The sequence below is a fragment of the Chelonia mydas genome, chromosome 7 (assembly GCF_015237465.2).
Source record: "Chelonia mydas isolate rCheMyd1 chromosome 7, rCheMyd1.pri.v2, whole genome shotgun sequence".
Lineage (NCBI taxonomy): Eukaryota > Metazoa > Chordata > Testudines > Cheloniidae > Chelonia > Chelonia mydas.
In genome coordinates, this window is record NC_057853.1 from 21,762,075 (window position 1) to 21,784,716 (window position 22,642).

General features: G+C 51.4%; 1 protein-coding gene across 4 annotated transcripts in view; it reads right to left on the reverse strand.

Annotated features, from left to right (window-relative positions):
* The window catches only part of PLXNA1 (plexin A1), a 276,107-nt gene that overhangs the window by 26,930 nt on the left and 226,535 nt on the right, over positions 1 to 22,642 (reverse strand). For all 4 annotated transcript variants that reach the window (XM_043551982.1, XM_007059969.4, XM_043551981.1 and 1 more), the window contains exons 22-24: positions 14,221 to 14,477; positions 8,063 to 8,129; positions 742 to 888 (exon numbers count right to left, since the gene is read on the reverse strand). In XM_043551982.1, the coding sequence (XP_043407917.1) occupies positions 742 to 888; positions 8,063 to 8,129; positions 14,221 to 14,477 (471 nt within the window). The remainder of the gene's footprint in view (positions 1 to 741; positions 889 to 8,062; positions 8,130 to 14,220; positions 14,478 to 22,642) is intronic.

The following is a 22,642-nucleotide window of genomic DNA, read 5'->3' on the forward strand; positions in this document are numbered from 1 at the left end:
CAGTGGCTCAGGTGTGCCACTATAGCGTTTTAAATGTAGACAGGCCCTTAGCTCTGAAAGGTAAAAGCTCAATGCATGTTCTGTGGATAATAGGCAATTAAGGGTAACCAACCCCCCGCCCCCACGCTTCCAAAGCAATCCAAGTGAAGATAAGCAAGGAGGAGTCAGCACTGGGTTTAGTCATGGGAAGGGTTTTACTGAATCACCCAGAGGGGGTTGGACAGACAAGGCAATCAAGGTGGGTGGGGTGGGAGAAGGTGAGAGCTAGTACCTAATTCCAGGCTTTGGAAAGTAGGAAGAAGATATATAATACCCGCAGCCATCTCTGCCCTTTGCACAAACACCATCACCCTACCCCAGAAAACCCATCGGCTGATTGGTCCAAGCCTCTGCCCACAACGGGCTACGCTCAGTAGCATCTCCTTCCCCCTCCATCTCTGTCAGAGCCCCAGGGTGTGTCGGTGCACTGTATCCATCCGTCCAAGAGGGGGACTGACGTGTTTTAAGCTCTCCCAGGTCTGCTGTGATGGCGAGCCTTGTCGTGCCACACCCACCCTCCCCAGGACACGCGAGGAACAACGCAGTCAGGGTAAGAAGCACGACCAGGGATGCTAGAGAGAGAAAAATGAAACAAACTGCTCTCTGCAAAGTACCTTGGGCGCCTTAAAGACCTCGTTAAATAGCTGAACCTAGGGGTCCTGGCAAGAACCAGTCCTGGGCGAGGCTCCCGCTTGCACTAACCAGCATTTTGTAGTCAATCTGCTGCCGGATCAGCTTGTCTTCGCTCAGCGAGTAGCGGGCCTCTCCGGTGATGGCGTCAATCGGTCCCTTCTCCATCTGCTGTTTGATGGCACAGTACAGCATAAAGAGAGGCTCTCCAGCACACTCCTGTGGGGTAAAGGGAGGGGGGAAGAGCGAGAGGTGAGAGGGCACCAGACACCAACCCTAACCCTTCAAGGAAGCCCTCAGCTACTGCAAGGAGAAGCAGAATGCAGGAGTCTGCCGTGTCCTCTCAGGATCAATCACCAGCGTGTGGCCTTATAAATACTGTCCCCAGCACTTGCCAAGATAGTCCCAGGCCACCTTTCTGCAGCTCTGTTATCAACAGCAAAACGTGTTATGTTGCAAAATGCTTTGGGGAGCATCAGCTATAAAACATTGCCTTAGGTGTGCACAAAAATGACCCGTGCTGTGATTTCAACAGCTGGGGCAAATGGAGGCAATTTACCTCCTTTTATCGCCCTCAGAACCAGCTGCTGTTTGTTTCATTGCTATTTTTAAATTAGAATCATAACCCCTAGCCCATTCCCACAATGCTTTCCAGCCATTCTCTGCAGAACCCTGCTCACGTGGGGGAGACGCAGGCAGAGAGGTTAAGCTCCAGATCAGAGCGTGAGTCAGCAGCAGTGCTAGTCTGTGCTCAGAGCACCCCTCTACATCTGACCTGGGCGAGCTCTGTCAGCCATCTTGGGTTTTCTGAGCTTGTGGAGTATAATCGATGAACTGGCCAAGGGAAACCACTCATGAACGGGACACCCTGCCAAAGGGGGTGGGGAGAGGTATCATCACGGACCCTACCCAAGGATTACAAAGCGGGAGGACCCAGGATTACACCCTTAGCTTCCTTTAAGAGGCCAGAAGGATAAGTAGAAAACGCTGATATTACGGCGATGTGGACCACTGCCAGATTCAAGAGGCAGAAGGATTAAGAGGCCAACTCACTACCAACAACCTCATTCACTGGCTTCTCAGTGGAGGCTTGGGCCGAGTGATAGGGTTTCCTTCAATTCACCCAGTCATGTGGCCACCCACATTGTGTGCTTAGGAAGCAGGACATGTCCTCACTGTGAAACGTGCTAACCAACTCCTCTGCAACCCTTCAGCCACCACTGCCCCAGCATTCACAGCCCCGTAAAGAGGGGAAGGGGAGACAAATGGAAATGAGCATTACTACAGGATAGTGATGCATGAAAAGGGGCCACAATGGAAAATGTATTAAACTGCAACATTTTTGAAAAAGACAAGGCCAGGCCAAGGGTGTAGGTACGGTACCATCGTGCGCCAGGGGCTCTAGGAAGTGTGAGGGGGGATGGGATGGAAACGTACCGGGGTCAAGGCAAATGGAAGGGGTGAGGAGATGGAAGGGGGCCTGGGAGAGCCGGGATGTGAGAATGGGGAGAGCCAAGTCCCACAGCGATGACACTGCTAACATAGTGCCCCACAACTTGAACCTTCCCTCTGAACTGCCTCCAAGAAGCAGGCTTTACCCCTGACCAAACAGGGACAGGAAGAGGGGCGGGCGGGGGCTAGAAAAAAATCCAACAGCTTCCACCCAACCAGCACTGCCCCCCCAACCCGTCCGCCTTACAAATAAATTGTACTTTGGTGCAAAGTGCGGCTGCTCTCCCTGTCACCATATGCTGTTAGCATCTCGTTAGCATCTGCGGTAATTAAAGAGACAGCTGCTAACGAGCAGGAACAGGCATACATCATCCCCAGACCTTCCGACAACACGCCTGTCTTTGAAATTATGTTTCATTTGCAAACTTGGCTTCATTAAGTCAGCTTGGAAAAGAGAGAGAGAGGGAGAAAGAGCCCCAGTGTGGGTGCCGTGCTGTTTATTAATAGCTTCCTCGTAACGCAAAAGCAAAATAATGACCGTAAACCAACAAGCCCGCTCAGCAATTCCATTCCAGCCGGCGGAGAAACGCCTGCTTTTCTAGTTCGCTTTCTTTGCCTGCTTTCATGAGAGTAAAGAAAGGGAGTCACTTCCTTTGATTGCTTATAAAAGCTCCTGTAAAACTCCCAGCCGGAGGAAAGTGACACAGATGAAGAATAAATTGGAGCAGCCTTCGTGGTCACATCTCGTTTATCTGCTCCATTCTCAGTACGCAGTTTTCTCCCTCTCGCCGGCAGTCCGGCCCCACTCTCTACAGGAACCCGCTGCCGTAGCAGATTGCTTTTTAAAAATGTCACCCCTGAGCACTGACCCATTTCATTTTCCAGCCCAGTGAGGCTCTGCAGATCCCCCTTTTGGAAAGAAAATGAATGTGAAATACAGGGCTCTCTGTATGCAAAGGGTTGGAGAGACATTAACTAATTAACCAGTTTGATCCTTTAAAGCGAGTTTTGTATTCTGGAACGGTGACAGGTTGTCAGCCTAGAGGAAGCAGGACAGCCCAGGCACCTGCAGTGTGAGCTTCCTCCACCCAGCACTGCGGAGATCCCCTCCAAGGATGACAGGTATGTCCCTATAGTCCATTCAATCCTTGGCGTCTCTGCCGACATCTCCAGCAAGGGGGAGCAATTAGTGCCAATCAGGGTGGTTTTTCCATGCTGCAGACCCCTGTTCTCTTGCAGCTGGACTGACCCCACCCGATCATTTCACACAGGTCACCATTAGATGGGCCATTAGATGGGAATGATTTTTGGTCGCTCCCTGCCACAATCAAATATAAGAGGTGAAAGGCTCTGTGGCCCATTACCAATGGCCCTGTGCTGGACAGTTCTCCCCTTCCCCAAACTCTTTCTGACTAACTCTCTGGTCCATTCCAAGCAGAAGCAAAGATGACAGACAGCGCCCGGACTGGTTGCCATCTCACTGTGGAGCTGGAGTGCATGACCCCCAGGTGATCTAAAACGAAACCACGATGCACTCCCACTGCTGTGAGATAGTGACCGGTGCGATCTGGAGCCAGCGTCCCAGAGAGCCAGCAATCAGCTGTTTGCAGCAGATCCCATTCTCAATGTCAGTGGAACCCTGCAAAGCATCCCGTTGGACAGTCCTGGGACAGGCCATCTTAGCCCTATATGGTCACACTCCCCTGAATGGAGGAAAGCATTGCCACCACTTTTCACCTCCTCCCAACCAGGTCGGAGAGAGGGATGTTACCTGGAAACTAGTGGGGTTTCTTTGACTTTGACCAGATGGTTCCCTTAGAAGCTCCCTACAATTCCAGGTTGCTACAGAAAGCAAAATATAAGAGGGGCCCAGGGACACCCCAGTGTGGGATCCCCTCTCTGAAACGTACCCAATGATGTACCGCCCTGACGGCGCACAGGGCAGCCTGGCTCTAGAACGCAATTCTGCCCAAGCTTCAGGCTGCGCCATTGCCAGCACATAGTGTGTCTGTGAAAAAGTTACAAAGGAAAATGCTCCTGCAGAAGTTCCCGCGCACAAGCAAGACAAGCTGCTGGAAGGAGGCGTGTAAGGGAATGTTTGTGCAGCGCATACATTTGCATGGGGGGGAAGAGGGGGGGTGGAGAGGATAGGCCCTAGGCAGTCTGAGTCAAGCCAGCAAATGCTCACAGTGTCTTACTGATAAGATTTAGCTCATCAGGCACCTAATACCGTGCATTTTTCAATGCTCGTCTCTTATTTTTTTCCCTTCTGCCTTCCCCTGGGGTGTCTCATTAAGAGTCTGATGAATGTTGCTGCAGGGCCCTATGAAGGCACCAGGCCTTAGTGATTCCACTGCTGCTGCCTGTCCCCATTTCCTCCTCAAGAGGTAGAGCCAGGAGACACCTAGGCAGGAAGAGAGAGGAGCTCTGGGATCCTATCCTAGGACCGGTTTCATTCTTACACTGGGTGGAGCTAGACACCGGCACTGCACTGTGAGAAACAATACGCAATGTCCCAGTTGTGTATGATGAGTGGCCGGCTTGCTTTGTTCCTCTGAGTCACATGCTGCCAAATCCCTCTGTGCAGCCGCATCTCCAGGTGCTAGCCACCATGGGGGCACCCAGGGCGTGCATCCACCCTGCTAGACCGTGGTCACAATGCACGCAGGCATGGGGGGCAAATGGGTCTGCGAGTGTAAAAATTGCACCTGCTCGCTGCACTTCCTGCTGTCATTGGCCATACGTGCTCCTGGAAATTCTTCTTGGGGGAAAGCCGGAGACAAGAGGCCCTGCCCTCTATGGCTTTGCACCAGATCAGCAGCAGCAGCTCACATCAGAGGAAGACACCAGGTCAACCCCTAATCGAACAAAAAGTGCATCAGGGCCCTTCAAGGGCAGTTGTTTCTGAGAAGTGTCCTAGCAGCTGTGCACACAAAAAGGCTAGCACGTCCGCATGCCTAATTTACATGCACAATTACCACTACTTGGTGCAAGGCATATGTTTCCCTGCTGGCAAACTGTCTGCTGCAATACCTGTTCCATCCAGCTCCAGGGTTTCCTCTCCCTGCCACTTGCAACCCTCACCTCACAGAATCACAGAAATTACATGGCTCTAGCAGGTCCCACCCGTTCCATCTCCCTGAGACCAAGGCAGGAGCAGTCCCTATCAGACACAACTTCTAGGGTCTTGTCCAGGCTAATTTTAGGTGTTCCAAGCAAGCAATGAGGCTTCCACTATTTCTCCTGGGTGACTCTCTCACAGCCTAACAGATCTCACTGCCAGCAAGTTTGTCCTGGTAATCTGCATACATTTTCCTTTAATTATGCCCCTCAGTACTGCCCTAAATAATCCTTCTCTTCACTGCTCTTTAGACCCAGGAGACTATCCGCTCCCACTGCCAGTTAGCCAAACATCTCCATACAGAGGAGATGTTCCTGGCCCCTCCCCATGTCTCTCTTTTCCTCTTAACTTCTTAGTGGGAGTCATGCCCCAGGACAGACTGCAGCGAGCGAATTGACTCAGAGGAGCTTTCAAATCAGACAACAATGTATCGAGGTGTCAGCAAGGAGGGCAAAGCACACAGAGGACATCGGCTCAGCACTGAGGCTGAAACAGCCAGACCCTGAACTGCATGTTCAACTCCCAGCAGGATTAGTTGAGCCCTTCACGGAACACAATTTGCCTACCTCAGTAGCTCACTCTGTGGGTTTCATCTGAACGAGACCAGCTCCCGTATGCCCCACACACGCAGCCAGAAGCCCGTTGTTAGAACACGCACAGTCACACGCACAGAAACATGAGGGCCTTTGCAACCCCCTTCGCTCACACAGTGGCACTGTTTTCATGAGCAAAGAGCCAGCTAGATGCATCGCGGGGCATTAGCATGTCCAAGCACTGCAACTGCATGCAGTCACAATTACACAAGCAAATCAGGTGCACAAATGCACTCAATTGTATTTTACAATAGCAAATCTTTTCCAAAGGTCTGGCCTTCAGGAGATCACCTGCCACTTTCCGCAAAGTGTGATTCTGTCCCACTGACCTGAATATTTCCCTCCCCCCATGCTGTGGTGAAGGGTGCTAGGCATGGGATCGTTTGCTGCCTGCATTTATAACGCCCTTTGAAACCCCGTGTGACGCAAAGCGTGATGCGCAAATGCAAACCCACGGAGTGAGGACGACACGGCGGGTTTTTAAAGGCAAAACCTCACTCCTCTCCTGCCGTGGGAAAACGACAGACACTGTACAGATATATTTTTATAGATATGGGCCATCCCTCGACAGAGGCACAACGCGAAGTGCATGTAAGTGATATTATAAATCACCACTCACTGGCGATCACTCAGGTCTGCGCAGGTGCCTGCTCACCCACACTCCTCTCCTGGAAATGGTTCAAACCTTCTTTATCTTAATGAGGGATGAAATCGCACAAAAACGGCTCCGTGCCACCAGGACTCGCTGAGTAAACGCCAGGCGAGATCCTGGGGAAGCGGCTCTGCTGACTGACAAACAGGCAGCACCATTAACCCAGCTTGCTTCCTTCTGGAGCACGCAGCAGACTGCCGTTCCTACCACTCTGCCAGCGAACTCTGCCGCTGCACTTTCCCACCGCTGCAGCCCTAACGGTGGGGACAGTCGTGTAGACAGCACTTGGGTGGCTTTATCTCCACTGAATAATATTAGATGAGCCAGCGGTAAAAATACTCCCACTCCATTTACACCTCAGCTTCCTCCCTTGCTACCGTGGGTGGAGCTGCGCCAGGGTGAATTATGGCCACCAAGTTTGCAAGTGCAGGGCAGGAAACGCAGATGCTGTGTGCCAACTGGGTATGGAGATGCAGTGAGCCTGGCTGAAAGAAGGGGGCTCCTTCTAAAGGCACTGACACCTCCTGAACAGCTCGGAGTAACAGCCTACTGAGAGGCCATTCGGCTCCCGTGTTGCTGATCTGCCATGCTGGGCCTACAGGATGTGGGCGTGAGACCAGCACCTTTGCTGCTCAGAGTCTACCTGCCTCCTGCTATTCGTGCCCCCACTCGGCGTCCCCGCCCCACACTGCCAACACATCAGTCAGCACGATGGCAGTTTTGTGGAGTGGGGGGGTGAATGGCTGGAGCCGAGGGACTCCGCAAGGTGCCATTTCCCTGCTGAACAGCCTTAGCTATAAAAGATACAGAGAAAAGCAAAGCAGCCGACTAGACAGGGCAGGGCAGCAGAACAGGCTCTGCGTTGAATGGACTACAGAGCATTCACAGCTAGAGCTTGAACAGGGAGGGGCCAATCCTGGGGCCCTGGCTCCTGCATTACTCTGGCAAACTCCCATTCCCGTAAGCGGGGGTTGGGCTGAGTACGGCCCTCAGGATTCAGGTGACACCAGCACCGGGCCTTGCTCTAGCACCTTCCATGCAGGGAGCTCAAAACACTGTGGGTATGTCTACGCTTAAACCACTACAGCTGTGCCGCTCCAGTGCAGACACCATCGATGCCAACAGGAGTTCTCCTAATCCACCCGCCCGAGAGATGCTAGCTAGGTTGACGGAAGAATTCTTCCAGAGACCTAGCACTGTCTACACTGGGGATAAGGTCAGCATAGCTGCGTCTCTCATGGGGGTGGGTTTTTCACACCTCTGAGAGATGTAAGTTCCCAGTGTAGACCAGCCCTTTGCGTTACGCTAGACAGGATTGGGTTTAGCCTCATGACCCTGCCCTGTGGGGAGGTGAGTCCGAATCACTAGCTCCATTTTACAGAAAGAGGGAGAAACTGAGGCATTAAGTGGGGAAGTGATGTGCCCACGGTCACACAGCAAGTCAGTGGCAGACCTGGGAACCCAGATCTCCTGGCTCCCCATCCACACGCCATCCCATCCCAGCACAGAGGTGGTTCCCACAGGGAAGGAGGCCAGGCCCTGGCCCTGGGGGCTAGTGGTCTCTTCCACACTCACCTTTAAAAACTTGTACAGGAGGAACGTGAACCAATTCGTCAGCATCTTCTCAGCCACAGACTCCGTCCTGTAGGGAAGGCAGAGAGTAAGAACGTCACAACAGAGAAGTGGAGGTCTCCGATTTTTCCTGCAGTCTCCTCGGTCTCGGACCTTTTACCTATTTCTCATTTGCTTTACAGGTCATGTCCTGGAAAGCAGAAAACTCAGAACAAAGGGGCAGGAGGCGGCAGTAAGAGTCCTGGGGGTTGCTATGACAAAAAACTAAAGATGGTCCCTTTGGGAGTCAATCCTGGCCTGCCACAGGGAGAGCTCATTAGAGAGGAGCCTGCTCACCTCCAGGACTCAGACACAGGAATCCAGCCAAAGGGAGAAGCAGAGCTGGCTCCACTCCCTGTCAGCATCACCTCAGTAGGGAGGAGACAGCAGCCAGGGCTCCTCCTTAACTGGGGAACTTGAGGTGGATCTCGTAAATTTCACCCACTGGGGTTCATCTTAATGTCTTCAATGGGAGGAGGGCATTTGAGGCATCCAATATGAATATTATAACAAATCCAAATATTACGACAAATCCTAGAACACCATATTTGTCACCATGCTGTACACCTAAGCCATGCAGAACTTCAGCAACAGCTGGGGTACAACTCTGATCTTTCTGCTCCAGACGCTCAGGCCTCTGCCACTTGAGCTAAAGGAGAATCACCATAAGCTGCTAGCAATGCATGGCCTATGACACATGGTTCAGCAGATGTGATTTCAGCCAGTAAAGGCCAGTGGTGCTCACACATTAGCCCATCCATTACAATATTCTGCACAAGCAATGGACCCTACACATGAACCAACTAGAAACGTAGGCTGTCTTCCATGTTCCTTTGGAGAACTGAGCAAGGATCCTCGACCAAGAACAGGGGGGTTTATCCCCTATGATCAGTTCCTTGCCCGTGGAATGGAGGTGGGCTGACTGGTGATCCTTGGTGTGGCACATGCCTGTTTCCCAGCAAGGTGAATGTGATGGAGGAGGAGTTTGCAAAGCAAACTTTGATGGAGCTGTCAGTCAGTGCTAGCTCCGCAAGGCGCTGAAACACAGAGACTGACAGATAAAGTGATGCTTATCAAACTTCGGGGGTGCAGCCTCTGGAAGCAGCCTCTTGCTTCTGGAAAGCTCGGTTCGAATTTGGATCACATAATGCGCAAAAACACTGTAGGAGAGTAGGGACGGGAAGTGCAGAATTGTTTCCTATGCACATTTGGGAAAATCACAAAACCACCTAAAATTCCAGCACAGCTAGTCATGTCCGGACAGCAGAGGGCCTGAACTGGAATAGTAGGGGCTGCAGGTCAGGCGTGAGGTGGACCAACAGATCTGTGTGAAGGGGCCCAGGAACGGAATAGCAGGGGATGATGTGGGTCAGGATTGAAGTGCACGGACAGAACTGTGTGAGAAGCCTCGGTCTGGAATAAGAGAGGGTGCTACAGGTTGGCGGTGAGGTGATCAGCCGAACTCTGGAGGCAGGGCAGGAATGGAACAGCAGTGAATGATGCAGGCCTGGATTGAGGTGAATCGGGCAGGCTGCATGGTGTCTGCTTGCAACGTGTACATCCCTGCACATGAGAGGCCTCACGCTGTCACCAGGATCAACGTTCTCTTTAACACATTCATTTCTTTAAAAAGCCACTCGCACTTCCTTAAAAAGAAAAAACCCAGACCGTTCCCACTGAAATTCTCTAGTTATGCTTTTTCAGCTGCTCCATCCATTAATCATCAGATCAGCTATTTTCGAATGCAGATGCTCACAAAAGCACAAGCAACACTAATGACCTCGAGAAGGTAACTGCCTTCCTGCTGCACTGGGGGAGTGAAGAGGAACACAGAAAAATGCCTTTATTTAAAAAACAAAAAACCCCAACGCTTGGAGTCCTGCAGACTTTGCGCCGCGTCCCCGTGACACAAAGGAAGCGCCACGTGGGGAGGATGGGAAGGGAACAATTAATGATCACAGATTGTTTGGAGCAGATCACCTTTCCTAGGGTTAATTTCATCTGAGCTGCTTTTGAGCAGTCCTGCCCCCACCTCAGCCTGCTCTGCAAGGGGAGGGGTGCATGTGAGAAGGAGAAGGTATCACGGGAAAGAGGGAACTGGAGGATGAAAATGAAGAACTTTAATAGACATCCCTCCCCAACCGTCCAGATTGTACGAGAGTTGCAGAATAGCCCCTCCCATTCATTTCAAGTCAGCTTCAGCTTCCCTCGGGAGATTCTTCCACAGTCCTGGTTACAAGCGGATGTTTGTATTTATCTGCGATGTGGCCAGGTGCCACAGTTAGAGGGGATTATACAACAGTAAAATTACTAAACACCACATCTCCCCGGCCTGGTTAAAGTTAATCCTGTTACTCTTGATGTTCGATCCCACCCCCTTATCCACCAGCAGCCGACTACAAAGGATGGAGGAGGAAGAGCCCAGAACTCAGCTCTCGTGCGAGGGCATGGGGACTGGTGGAAATCGGTTCATTCCTTGAACATAACCACACAGCAATTAGATGAGAATAAAAAGAAAGGGATCAAGCTAGGACTAGCCATAGCCAATACTCCTCAATCCTGCCCTGCAGCACTCCTTGCCACTGAGGCCTGACCCCCACACTGCTCTCTGCCAGGACCCCTCGCTCCTGCCTGTCAGTCCCCCCTGCTATTCCGCTTGTGGGCCCCTCACAGCTTCTCCGATGCACCTCAATAAATCTAACACCCACTGCATTAAATCTTCCATGCTGCTTAGGCCCTCTGGGAACACAGACTCCTCCTGCACCTGTGCAAGCTGAGACAGAGGTAGCGAGGGCTGGGCCTGCTTTCCTCGCTGGCCTTGGACCGCTGCCACAATTTGGAGGATACGGCTGCCGGGGGCTCCCCAAGGCAGGGCTCATTCGCTCTCCTTTTACTGATATTGATTTTCTTGATTCTGGAGCTTTGCTTGGCAGCGGCTCTGCAGTGCTCCAAGTGACCCTCGATCTGATCATCCGGCTTAAATATTTCAGTGAAACCAGTTGTATTATGTAAACGGGAGAGCGGTTGCAAGAGAGGAGGGGAAAGGCGGTGCAAGCAGAGTGCTGGGGAGGAGGACAATGGTGAGATTGTGCAGAGAAAGGAAAACCCACAAGGTCACATCCCCAGGGCCTTACTCAGGCAAAGTCCTCATCAGGTCAATAGCCAGAACTTGGTCCATGTGTCCTCCCCAGGCACCTTCTATCTGAGGCACTCAGGGCAGACATTAAAGAGTACAGCACTCCTGGGAGGTACAGGTCAACCCCATTTTACAGATGGGAAAACTGTGACACAGGGAGGGGAAGCAGTCACCCAAAGAGAAACAGACAGACAGGAGGTGGTTAGTAGAAGACCTAGAAGAAGGGTACCTATCCTGGTACTTCCAATGAAAAATTCCACTCTTTGGAAATTGATCTCTACGCCCAAATGAGCAGCAAGCCCCTAAGTGACATCTATGCAAAGGCCAACAGACCTTGGAAACCCTGAGTACGTACACACACCTTCTCCTGGAGCCCTCAGGTGCTGTGGTGCTGGGTAGAGGACAGTGTGGCACTGGGAAAGGCGAGCTCTAGGAAGAGGAAGGAAGCAGGGAGAGGCCAGGTGCTGTGATGGTGTCGTTTATTAATTGGTTTTGTTCTGCACTTGGTATATCTTTCAATATTCATCGGCCCGTGAGAGGAGAGCTCAGCTCTGTCATTAAGTATTGATGGGGCACAGCAGACTCATAGTGGAGCTGGAAGGCTGCCGCCTGCTCGCACACCCTTCCTGCTCCCGTCTCTCCCCCTGCCCCATGCCAGACAAGCTGCTTGTGAAAATCCACTTGACTTGCATGAAACCCCCGGCCTGCCTGGTTTTCACAAGTGGGGAGATGCTGACTGCTGGTAACTGCTCCTGGCCAAGTAAAGGCCAGGAGCACCGGGTTGCTGGAAGGGGTGCCGGAAGGTGGTCCGGAGCACTGGAACGCTGGTGAGAATGGTGGAGGCCGGAAGCAGTGCTGGAACGCCAGCAGGAATGGTGGGGGTGCTGGAACACTGGCAGGAATGGCGGGTGCACTGGAACACCGGTGGGATGCTGTCCGGGGCACCGGAACGCCATCAGGAATGGCAGGGGCACTGGAATGTCAGATAGAATGGCGGGGGCACTGGAATGCCGGCGGGATACTGTCCGGGGCACTGGAACGCCATCAGGAATGGCAAGGGCACTGGAATGCCGGTGGGATGCTGTCCAGGGCACTGGAACGCTGGCAGGAACGGCAGGGTGCCGGAGGGAGTGCTGGAACGCCGGCAGGAATGGTGGGGGCATTGGAACGCCAGCAGGATGCTGTCCGGGGCGCTGTAATGCCGACAGGAATGGCAGGGGCACTGTAATGCCGACAGGAATGGCAGGGGCACTGTAATGCCGGCGGGATACTGTCCGGGGCACTGGAACGCCATCAGGAATGGCAAGGGCACTGGAATGCCGGTGGGATGCTGTCTGGGGTGCTGGAACGCTGGTAGGAATGGCAGGGTGCTAGAGGGAGCGCTGGAATGCCGGCAGGAATGGCAGAGGCACTGGAACGCCGGTGGGAATGGCAGGGTGCTGGAGGGAGCGCTGGAACGCCGGCAGGAATGGCAGAGGCGCCGGAACGCCGGCGCGAATGGCAGGGTGCAGGAGGGAGTGCTGGAATGCCGCCTGGATGCAGCTGGGAGCATCACTGCAGTGGTAGCAGCAGCCTGTGCTAGCTCACCATAGGTCTCCAACTCTGCATAGCATCCCCAATGATGCGGAGTTCCCGTTGTCCAAGCAGCTGTTAGCCATGGATCAATTTGCCTTTAGTGCATGATGCCAACACCTCCCCTACTCATTCGACATCTCCGCACGTAAGTCAAATGAGAAGCCCCACAGTTAGCACTGGGGAAAACCATGGATATGTTTTCCCTCTCTCATGCTAGCCAGGCACTGGGAGCCTCCTAGAGACAGAGGAAAAACTGTCTGAAGTGGCTGAAAAACTGGGCGGGAACCAAGAAGTTACAGGTCCAACGCGTTGGTGCTGCCAGTGGCTCCCGCCACTGCAGCCCGCCATCTAACGTACACATGGCAGGGGCCCTGCACCACAACTGATACAACACAGCACTCATCCAATGGCAGACCTGGCGGGAATCCTGGCTAACCTCGAGCCTTGGAACCCACAGGTGCTGGGCACCTGATATTGGCCAATTTGGAAGCCTGCAAAGGCAGTACAAAAGGATGGGCATGTCTGGCCCTCACCCTACACCTCAAAGCAGCCAGAGCCAGGATGGGGTCTACAGGCAAAGGTCTCATAGTGAAGTGTGAATTTCTGCACTAGGGACCCAGCAGGGAAAAACACGCTGTCAAGGGAGTGGAAGAAACTGAGGCTTTCACTTCCAAGGAATAGCCTGGTACCCGGAGAAAGCTCCATTTCCAGCACTGAAGGGTTTGATCTGACATCAAAGAACTTCAGAAAGCAACTAGCTTCTAAATCCCTGGCTTAAAAACAAACTTGCAAGGTTCTCTAAGCACTGAAATAAAGCACGGCTTCTGAGCACCCACCTATCTGAAACTCAGGGAGCTTTTCCCAAGGTCCCACACCCATCTCTTGCAGGGAAGTCTTTCTGAGTGAATCTCTCACACAACCAAGGAAATGCTTTACCAAGGGTCGTATCCATTGGATGCTGCCACCACTGCCACCAACTCAGCTGATGGAGAAGACACCTGATCACATCACAAAAGGGGGGCACAGTGCACTTCCAATACATGCACAGACATACACAGGGATGAGGGGGCAGGAGCAGGGCAGCGGTTCGCATACCAAACTGTGGTGCTCTCCAGAGTTTGACCACAAGGAACCACAGGCTACAGCAGTGGACAGAACACCTCTGCTTTCACACTGCAGAGCAAGATGCCCTTATACTCCACCACGGCCAACGGCATCAGCACTGATTCCTCCCCTTCGCTGTGTGGCAGGCGAGCGGGAATAGTCACCAGAGGCACAGACATCGTGAGACTTTCATGGAGCTTTGTACACCGGGGATGAAGATCATGGTGCACTTTTTGTACCGGTAGCACGGGCCAGCAGGGGCTCCATCAGAGTCTCTCCGAAGCATATATTTTAGACAGACACTCACCTCCGCAAGAGCAGCTTGGGATGGTTCTTGCTCTCCAGGTTCTTCTCAATCAGGTCTGAGAGGAGTTGCTTCAGCACGCCTGTGGCATACTCCATCTCCCCCTGCAGCGCTGTCATGATCAGGGAAGCCACGTTGCCCCGGTCCCGCATGGAGAAGCTGCGTTGCGCCTCCAAGGTGCGGATGAAGGTTAGCAGGAAATGCTTCTTGTTCAAGAGCTGCCCAAAGAGGCTCAAGGACTTCTCCACATTCGCCTGGACCTGAGGGGACAAAACAACCACCCTGAGTCAGACTTGGGGGGCAGACATGCTGGAGAAGGAAAGGGGACTGCACCTTGTTAGTGTCCTGGACTTACTCTCCTTCCCATTCTGTGCCTTAGCAATGCAGAGAGCTCAGAGAAGCACATCTGACTTCATGTGCACTACCAGGCATGCTGCAGCGGGGGATCAAGGAATATAGGAATTGTCATACCAGGTATAGCCAGTTGCCCATCTAGCTAGCATTCTGTCTCTAGCAGTGGCCAGTACTGGGTACTCCGGATGAAGAGGAAAGAACCCCCCAGTTAACAATTCTGGAATAGCCTGCAGCGAACAGAGGACAGGCAAACTGAGGGAGCTTGCCTGGAAGCTCACTTGGCGGGAGTTCCCACAGAGGTTTTTTTTTGCCTTTCAGGCTTCTGTGAGCAGTAAATACAACATCTGAAGACGCTCTTAGAAGGAAGACATTATGGATAGTGAGCTATCAGCTGTTGTGACCTGCACAGGATGTGCCATGTTTGTCTTTCTCCCAGAGGACAGAAGCGACTTCGTCTGGAGGAAATGCAAGCTGGTCTCCATATTGGAGGAGAAGGTTAAAGGACTAGAGACTCAAGTATCAACTCTGCATTGCATCAGAGAAAAGGAAGATTTTCTGGATAGAAGTCAGCATTTGGTACTGCAGGCACAGCATGCTGAAGAATCTGAGAGGGCAGCACAGAACGGAGAAGAAAATTGGCAGCATGTGACCTCCAGAAGAAGAAAGGGGAGAACCCATGTACCCCCAATGCAGATAGGGGTAAGAAACCGTTTTCAGCCTCTCTGCACAGGTACTATGGCGGAGAATGGGTTGGAAGAGCCATCTGAGGGAAGGGATCAGGAGACCCCATCAACTGGAAGGCATGGGATGCATTGAACTAGGGATGGGGGTTCCACGACCACCACTCCCAAGAGGAGGAGACAGGTGGTGGTGGTCAGGGACTCCCTCCTAAGGGGGACGGAGTCATCCATCTGCCATCCAGACCAGAAAATTTGAGAAGTGTGCTGCTTGACCTGGAGCTAGAATTCAGGATGTGACGGAATGTCTGCCAAGACTGATCAAGCCCTCAGACCACTACCCCTTCCTACTTCTCCATGTGGGCACCAATGATACTGCCAAGAATGACCTTGAGCAGGTCACTACAGACTATGTGGCTCCGGGAAGAAGGATAAAGGAGTTTGAGGTGCAAGTCATGTTCTCGTCCACCCTCCCTGTTGAAGGAAAAGGTCCAGGTAGGGACCATCGAATTGTGGAGGTAAATGCGTGGTTATGCAGGTGGTGGCGGAGAGAGGGCTTTGGATTCTTTGACCATGGGATGTTGTTCCAGGAAGAAGGATTGCAAGGAAGAGATGGAATCCACCTAACAAAGAGAGGGAAGAGCATCTTCACAGGCAGGCTTGCTAATCTAGTGAGGAGGGCTTTAAACTAGGTTCGCCAGGGGATGGTGACCTAAGCCCAGAGGTAAGTGGGGAAGTGGGATACCAGGAGGAAACAAAGAGGAGGGTGCAACAGGCCTCCTGATTCATATTGAGAAAGTAGGGCAATCGGCTAGTTATCTTAGGTGCCTGCATACAAACGCAAGAAGCCTGGGAAACAAGTAGGAAGAATTGGAAGCCCTGGAACAGTCAAGGAACTATGATGTGATTGGAATAACAGAGACTTAGTGGGGTAACTCACATGACTGGAGCACTGTCATGGATGGGTATAAACTGTTCAGGAAGGACAGGCAGGGGGAAAATGGTGGAGGAGTTGCACTGTATGTAAGGGAGCAGTAAGATTGCTCAGAGCTCCAGTATGAAACTGGAGAAAAGCCTGTTGAGAGTCTTTGGGTTAAGTTTAGAGGGGAGACCAACCAGGGTGATGTTGTGGTGGGTGTCTGCTCTAGACCACCAGACCAGGAGGATGAGGTAGACGAGGCTTTCTTTGGACAACTAACAGAAGTTTCCAAATGAGAGGCCCTGGTTGTCATGGAGGACTTCAATCACCCTGACGTCTGCTGGGAGAGCAATACAGCAGTGCACAGACAATCCAGGAAGTTTTTGGAGAGTGTTGGGGACAACTTCCTGGTGCAAGTGCTGGAGGAACCAACTAGGGGCCGTGCTCCTCTTGACCTGCTGCTCACAAACAGGGAAGAATTGGTAGGGGAAGTAGAAGTGGGTGGCAACCTAGGCAGCAGTGACAATGAGACGGTTGAGTTTAGGATCCTAATAAAAGGAAGGAGGGCAGCAGAATATGGACCCTGGACTTCAGAAAAGCAGACTGACTCCCTCAGGGAACTGATGGGCAGGATCCCCCGGGAGGCTATGAGGGGGAAAGGAGTGCAGTAGAGCTGGCTGTATTTTAAAGCAGCCTTATTGAGGGCGCAGGAACAAGCCATCCCAATGTGCAGAAAGAATAGCAAATATGGCAGGTGACCAGCTTGGCTTAAAGGAGAAATCTTCGGTGAGCTTAAACACAAAAAGGAGGCTTACAAGAAGTGGAAACTTAGACAGATGACTATGGAGGAGTATAAAAATATTGTTCGAGCATGCAGGGGTGTAATCAGGAAGGCCAAAGCAGAATTGGAGTTGCAGCTAGCAAGGGACGTGAAGGGTAACAAGGGTTTCTACAGCTTTGTTAGCAAAAAGAAGGTGATCAGGGAAAGTGTGGGCCCCTTATTGAATGGGGGAGGCAACCTAGTGACAGATGATGTGAAAAAAGCTGAAGTACTCAGTGCTTTTTTTGCCTCGGTCTTCACAGACAAGGTCCCAGACTGCTGGGCAGCACAGTATGGGGAGGAGGTAAGTAGCCCTCAGTGGTGAAAGAACAGGTTAAGGACCATTTAGAAAAGCGGGACTTGCACAAGTCCATGGGGCCAGATTTAATGCATCCGAGGGTGCTAAGGGAGTGGCTGATGTGACTGCAGAGCCATTGGCCATTATTTTTGAAAACCCGTGGCAATCGGGAGAGGTCCTGGTTGATTGGAAAGAGGCCAATATAGTGCCCATCTTTTAAAAAGGGAAGGAGAATCCGGGAAACTACAGACTGGTCAGTCTCACCTCAGTCTCTGGAAAATCATGCAGCAGGTCCTCAAAGAATCCATTTTGAAGCACTTGGAGGAGAGGAAGGTGATCAGGAACAGTCAACATGGATTCACCAAGGACAAGTCATGTCTGACCAACCTGATTGCCTTCTATGACGAGATAACTGGCTCTGTGGATATGGGGAAAGCGGTGGACTTGATATATCTTGACTTTAGCAAAGCTTTTGACACGGTCTCCCGCAGTATTCTTGCCAGCAAGTTAAAAAAGTATGGGCTGGATGAATGGACTGGATGAATGGTGGATAGAAAGCTGGCTAGATCGTCGGGCTCCATGGGGAGTGATCAATGGCTCAAAGTCTAGTTGGCAGCCGGTATCAAGCGGAGTGCCCCAGGGGTCGGCCTTGGGGCCGGTTTTGTTAAAATCATCAGTAATGATCTGGATGATGGGATGGATTGCACCGTTAGCAAGTTCGCAGATGACACTGAGCTGTGGGGAGAAGTAGATACGCTGGAAGGTAGGGATAGGGTCCAGAGTGACCTAGACAAACTGGAGATTGGGCCAAAAGAAATCTGATGCGATTCAACAAGGACAGTGCAGAGTCCTGCACTTAGGATGGAAGAATCCCATGCACTGCTACAGACTGGGGACCGACTGGCTAAATGGCAGTTCTGCAGAAAAGGACCTGGGGATTACAGTGGACGAGAAGCTGGATATGAGTCAGCAATGTGCCCTTGTTGCCAAGAAGGCTAACGACATATTGAGCTGCATTAGTAGAAGCATTGCCAGCAGATCGAGGGAAGTGATTATTCCCCTCTATTCGGCACTGGTGAGGCCACATATGGAGTATTGTGTTCAGTTTTGGGGCCCCCGCTACAGAAAGGATGTGGACAAACTGGAGAGAGTCCAGTGGAGGGCAACGAAAATGATTAGGGGGCTGGGGCACACGACTTATGAGGAGAGGCTGAGGGAACTTGGCTTATTTAGTCTGCAGAAGAGAAGAGTGAGGGGCATTTGATAGCAGCCTTCAACTACCTGAAGGGGGATTCCAAAGAAGATGGAGCTAGGCTGTTCTCAGTGGTGGCAGATGATAGAACAAGAAGCAATGGTCTCAAGTTGCAGTGCGGGAGGTCTAGGTTGGATATTAAGAAAAACTATTTCACTAGGAGGGTGTGGTGAAGCACTGGAATGGGTTACCTAGGGAGGTGGTGGAATCTCCATCCTTGGAGATTTTTAAGGCTCAGCTTGACAAAGCCCTGGCTGGGATGATTTAGTTGGGGTTGGTCCTGCTTTGAGCAGGGGGTTGGACTAGATGGCCTCCTGAGGTTTCTTCCAACCCTGATATTCTATGATTCTATGGGCAAGTGTCTTCCAAATCCCATCAGTCAGTGGTTGGCATACGCCAGAAAGCATGAAGGTTATAGTCCTTCTATACAAAATGCAACCGTATCTGATATAAGCAACGGTGCTTTCTCTATCAACAGGCATGTTTCATCTTTTCTTACTCCTGCTGAGCTTTTGTCCTCAAAGATACCTTGTGGCTACGAGTTCCACAGATCAAATATGCAGTGTCAAAAACGATTTCCTTTTGTCGGTTTTCCAATTGACTGCCTTGCTAGTTCATTGACTGTCTTGTTGCCCTATCTAAGCACTACGGTAACACAAATAATAAATAATGATAATAAAGAGGAGCCGGATTTCCCTTCTCTGTGCCATTGCATCCTCTCTTATTGTCTCCTGTCTAAACTCAGACTTTCTAATCGCTCCTTACAGGGAAGTCTCCCCAGGCCTCCAACTCTATTCATCAGCCATCCTCTTCAGCTTTTATTTCTGCTAGTTGGGAAATTAGAACTACCCTGCTGTGTGTCACCCCCTTGCTATTATCTGGGCATGATTTTCCTCATGTAATGCCACATAGCTACCCGGCTGTGTATGGCACATACTGGGCATGTGCGGGTGACAGTGCCTCTGGGCTCAGTGCAGGTAAATACAAACTGGGAGCATGCCCACTTCACGGCACAGCAGACAGCTCCCTTAGATTAAATTACCTCCATATGAACAGCCTGAGGCACCATCCCTCTGGACTGATACCCCTCACCTCCCCAGGCCACCACCTGGTGCTGCCAGGCTCCACCCAGAGCACATCCAGCCTTCCAATGAGACAGGGTTTGAGGGAGGGTGGGGTTGGCAAGAGCGAAAAGGAAAGGGTTAAAAAACAGGGGGAACCTAGAAGATCCTCCCCCAGCTGTTGCTCAAGGTATGAAGAGGGGAAGTGCTACTGGACAACACCGGGCCGCCTTGCCCCTACGTTCACAAGCCCGCTGGGAGCCCAGATGCCCTTGCAGAGGCTGCTGTGTGCCACTACCGGAGACCTGTTTCTTCGACACATGCTCTGTATTCGTAACTGGCCACAGGCCACCTCTCTGCCCACAGTGGGGTGAGGCTGTGGAAGCAGCAGTGAAGCACTGCCTGAGCAGAGAACAAGAAGAGCCTATCTGCAAAGAGATGCCTTCAGGGCAGTTGCGATGACTAGATTAGAACAGCATGTCCACGAACTCATTCTCCCTCTCCAGCATGCAGCCCTACCTGGGTGGATCGTACCTTCCTCTCACAGAGACTTGGGCGGATTGGCACTTTTTTACACTTTGGCAACGAGTATTTGTCAGGCTAACGGTGTCACTGAATTTATGTGAGCAAGGGTGCAGGTGCGTACACACGCACACACTCTCTAACTTCCAATTTCCTATTCAATGAGAAATTGAATTCACTTTATACCCAGCAAAGACCCCGGACCAGCTCTTTGGACGTTCCACAGCATAAGAAAACATCTCCCCCTTCTCTACCTTTCCAAATTAAAGAACAGCCAAAATACTGAACTCGCTAAAGGACATAAGTGTCCAAACTTTTCTGGCTGGATCTCAGCACATGAAGCCCAAAATACTTTGACTGAGGGGGTGGGGTATGGAGACTTCCAGTACCAACCCAGTTTTGGTCAGCAGTGACTGACAGTTGTTACTAGAGATGGATGAAATTTTTCACACTCAAAGTCTTCCCACTGGAAAACACGGTTTCATCAAAGTAAAGTATTTTCCGTGGGAAAATGTCAACGTTAATGAATTTTTTCCCCATTTTCCGATCAGAAGAATCAAAATGAAAATGTCGTTTCAAGCCAACGTTGAAACCAAGCAACATTTTTCATTTCAAAATGTCAGCTCGAAATGAAAAATGGGACTTCAACGCCTCCCATTATTTTGCTGAGATTGAAACTTTTCGGCATTTTTCATTCTGTGAAATTTCCCAATGTTCCGTGGCAGAAACTAATTCCAAACTCTGGGTATTTCCCATGGGAAGAACCTCCCCTTTCTCTCATCACCAACAGGTGGCTGTTGGATAGTTTGGGTGACCACGGGTTTGTGGGTCACAGCCCAGTCCCAACAGCCCAGGTGTCCACCTCACACCCCAAAGCACACCACAGCTGGCACTCGCTGGCCTCTTGTTGGCAATCTCAGCAGAATGGCCAAAACATGAACGGGTGACAGAGACTGAACTTGCTCCTACAAGGGGTCCCGGCAGGGCAGAGGTGAGGAACCTACCCCGATGCTGTACCTGCCCTGCAGAAAGAGACAGTCTCTCTGCACATCCCTCTACTTAGATGGCCCCCTTCCTGTGGTATCTGAGCACTTCCCAACCCTCACTCAGTACCCCTTAAGTTGGGTGGTACTATTATCCCCATCTTCCAGCTGGGGAACTGAGGCCTGGGCATGTCTACACAAGCACTTACTGTACAGCAAGCTGGGTTGCAAAGCTCCAGCCTGTCGTGCTAACCGTCTGCCTGGACCCGGCTGAAGTGCACTCAGAGTTCCCTAGTGCGCACTGACAGGTGGCTTGAAACAGTGCTGGTGTGCACATGCCCTCCGTGACTTGCTCGTGGTCACGCAGGAAGTGGCAGAGCAGTGAATTGAACCTAGGTCTCCCAAGTCTTAGGCTAGCACTCCAGCACTGTCTGCTAGTGCTAACGTCACTCTGGCAGCGAAGCCATTGAAAGGAAGGGTGAGAAAGAGGGAGGGATTCTTTGGGGAGAGGGCAGGCAGCTGGCACCGCTGCCTTCAGCATTCAACTGTCCCCCAGAGGTTTTGATGTGGGTCTGAGCATGGAGAGCTGGCTGCCTGCCACATTTCTGACACACTGACTGATTTCAGATGGGCTCAGGCTACAATTTCAAAATAAACATCGTCCTCTGCTTGGCTGGGAGATGCAGGGATCAGATGGCACGATCCTATCGGAGCAGTGTTCCTAGCTAGTGGAGCAGCCAAAGCTTGATAAACTGGGAAACTGGTCCTGTCCAACCTGGGCGATCTTATCAGGGTCTCGCACAGGGGATGGAACAGGACGGCAGTGGAGAGCACAAAGCACCTGTTGCACACAGTGTCACTGAGAGCACCCTCACTGAGCCCCTGCTTCCCCGCTTTGCTGCAGCTGTGTGTCTAACTCCCTGATCATTAGCACAAGTAAATGAACAATAAAGAATTAAATATTTAATCAGGCTTAAATTCACACAAAGCAATGGAAAAAAACAAAACCCACACAAACCCAAAGCAAAAGGGAGCTGTTAATGACGGCTCTAAGACTTGGCTTCGGATTAGTGTGTGTGTGGAAGAGCTCCTTCCCCATCACTTGTAATAGCTAGTGTTACACTCATTCTGATTAAGGGGACAAATAAAAGCAAACCTGATTAAATTATATGAAGCTTACACAACTGTATTTGCTTTATTTAATCTGGGTTTTTTTCCCTCCCTTGAAACTTTTAACACTTCGCTTCCCAACCAAGCCCACATGCTCTCTCTTGCATTTGGACTGCAGTATGTTTAAAATCACAGATATTGGAGCTGGAAAAGACCAGTGAGGAATTATCCCCTGCAGTTACTTCTCCAGGGCTTTGTCATGTCTAGATTTCAATGAGGTTTCCATCCCTTCCCTTTGGAAAGGATTCCACTGTCTAGCAGGTCTCCTCGTTGGGAAAGGTTTCCAGATATTCCGCCTAAATTGTCATTGATTCAATTTCATCCCTTCTCTCCTACCAGTAAGTTCTACCCCCAGCCACCCAACTTGGC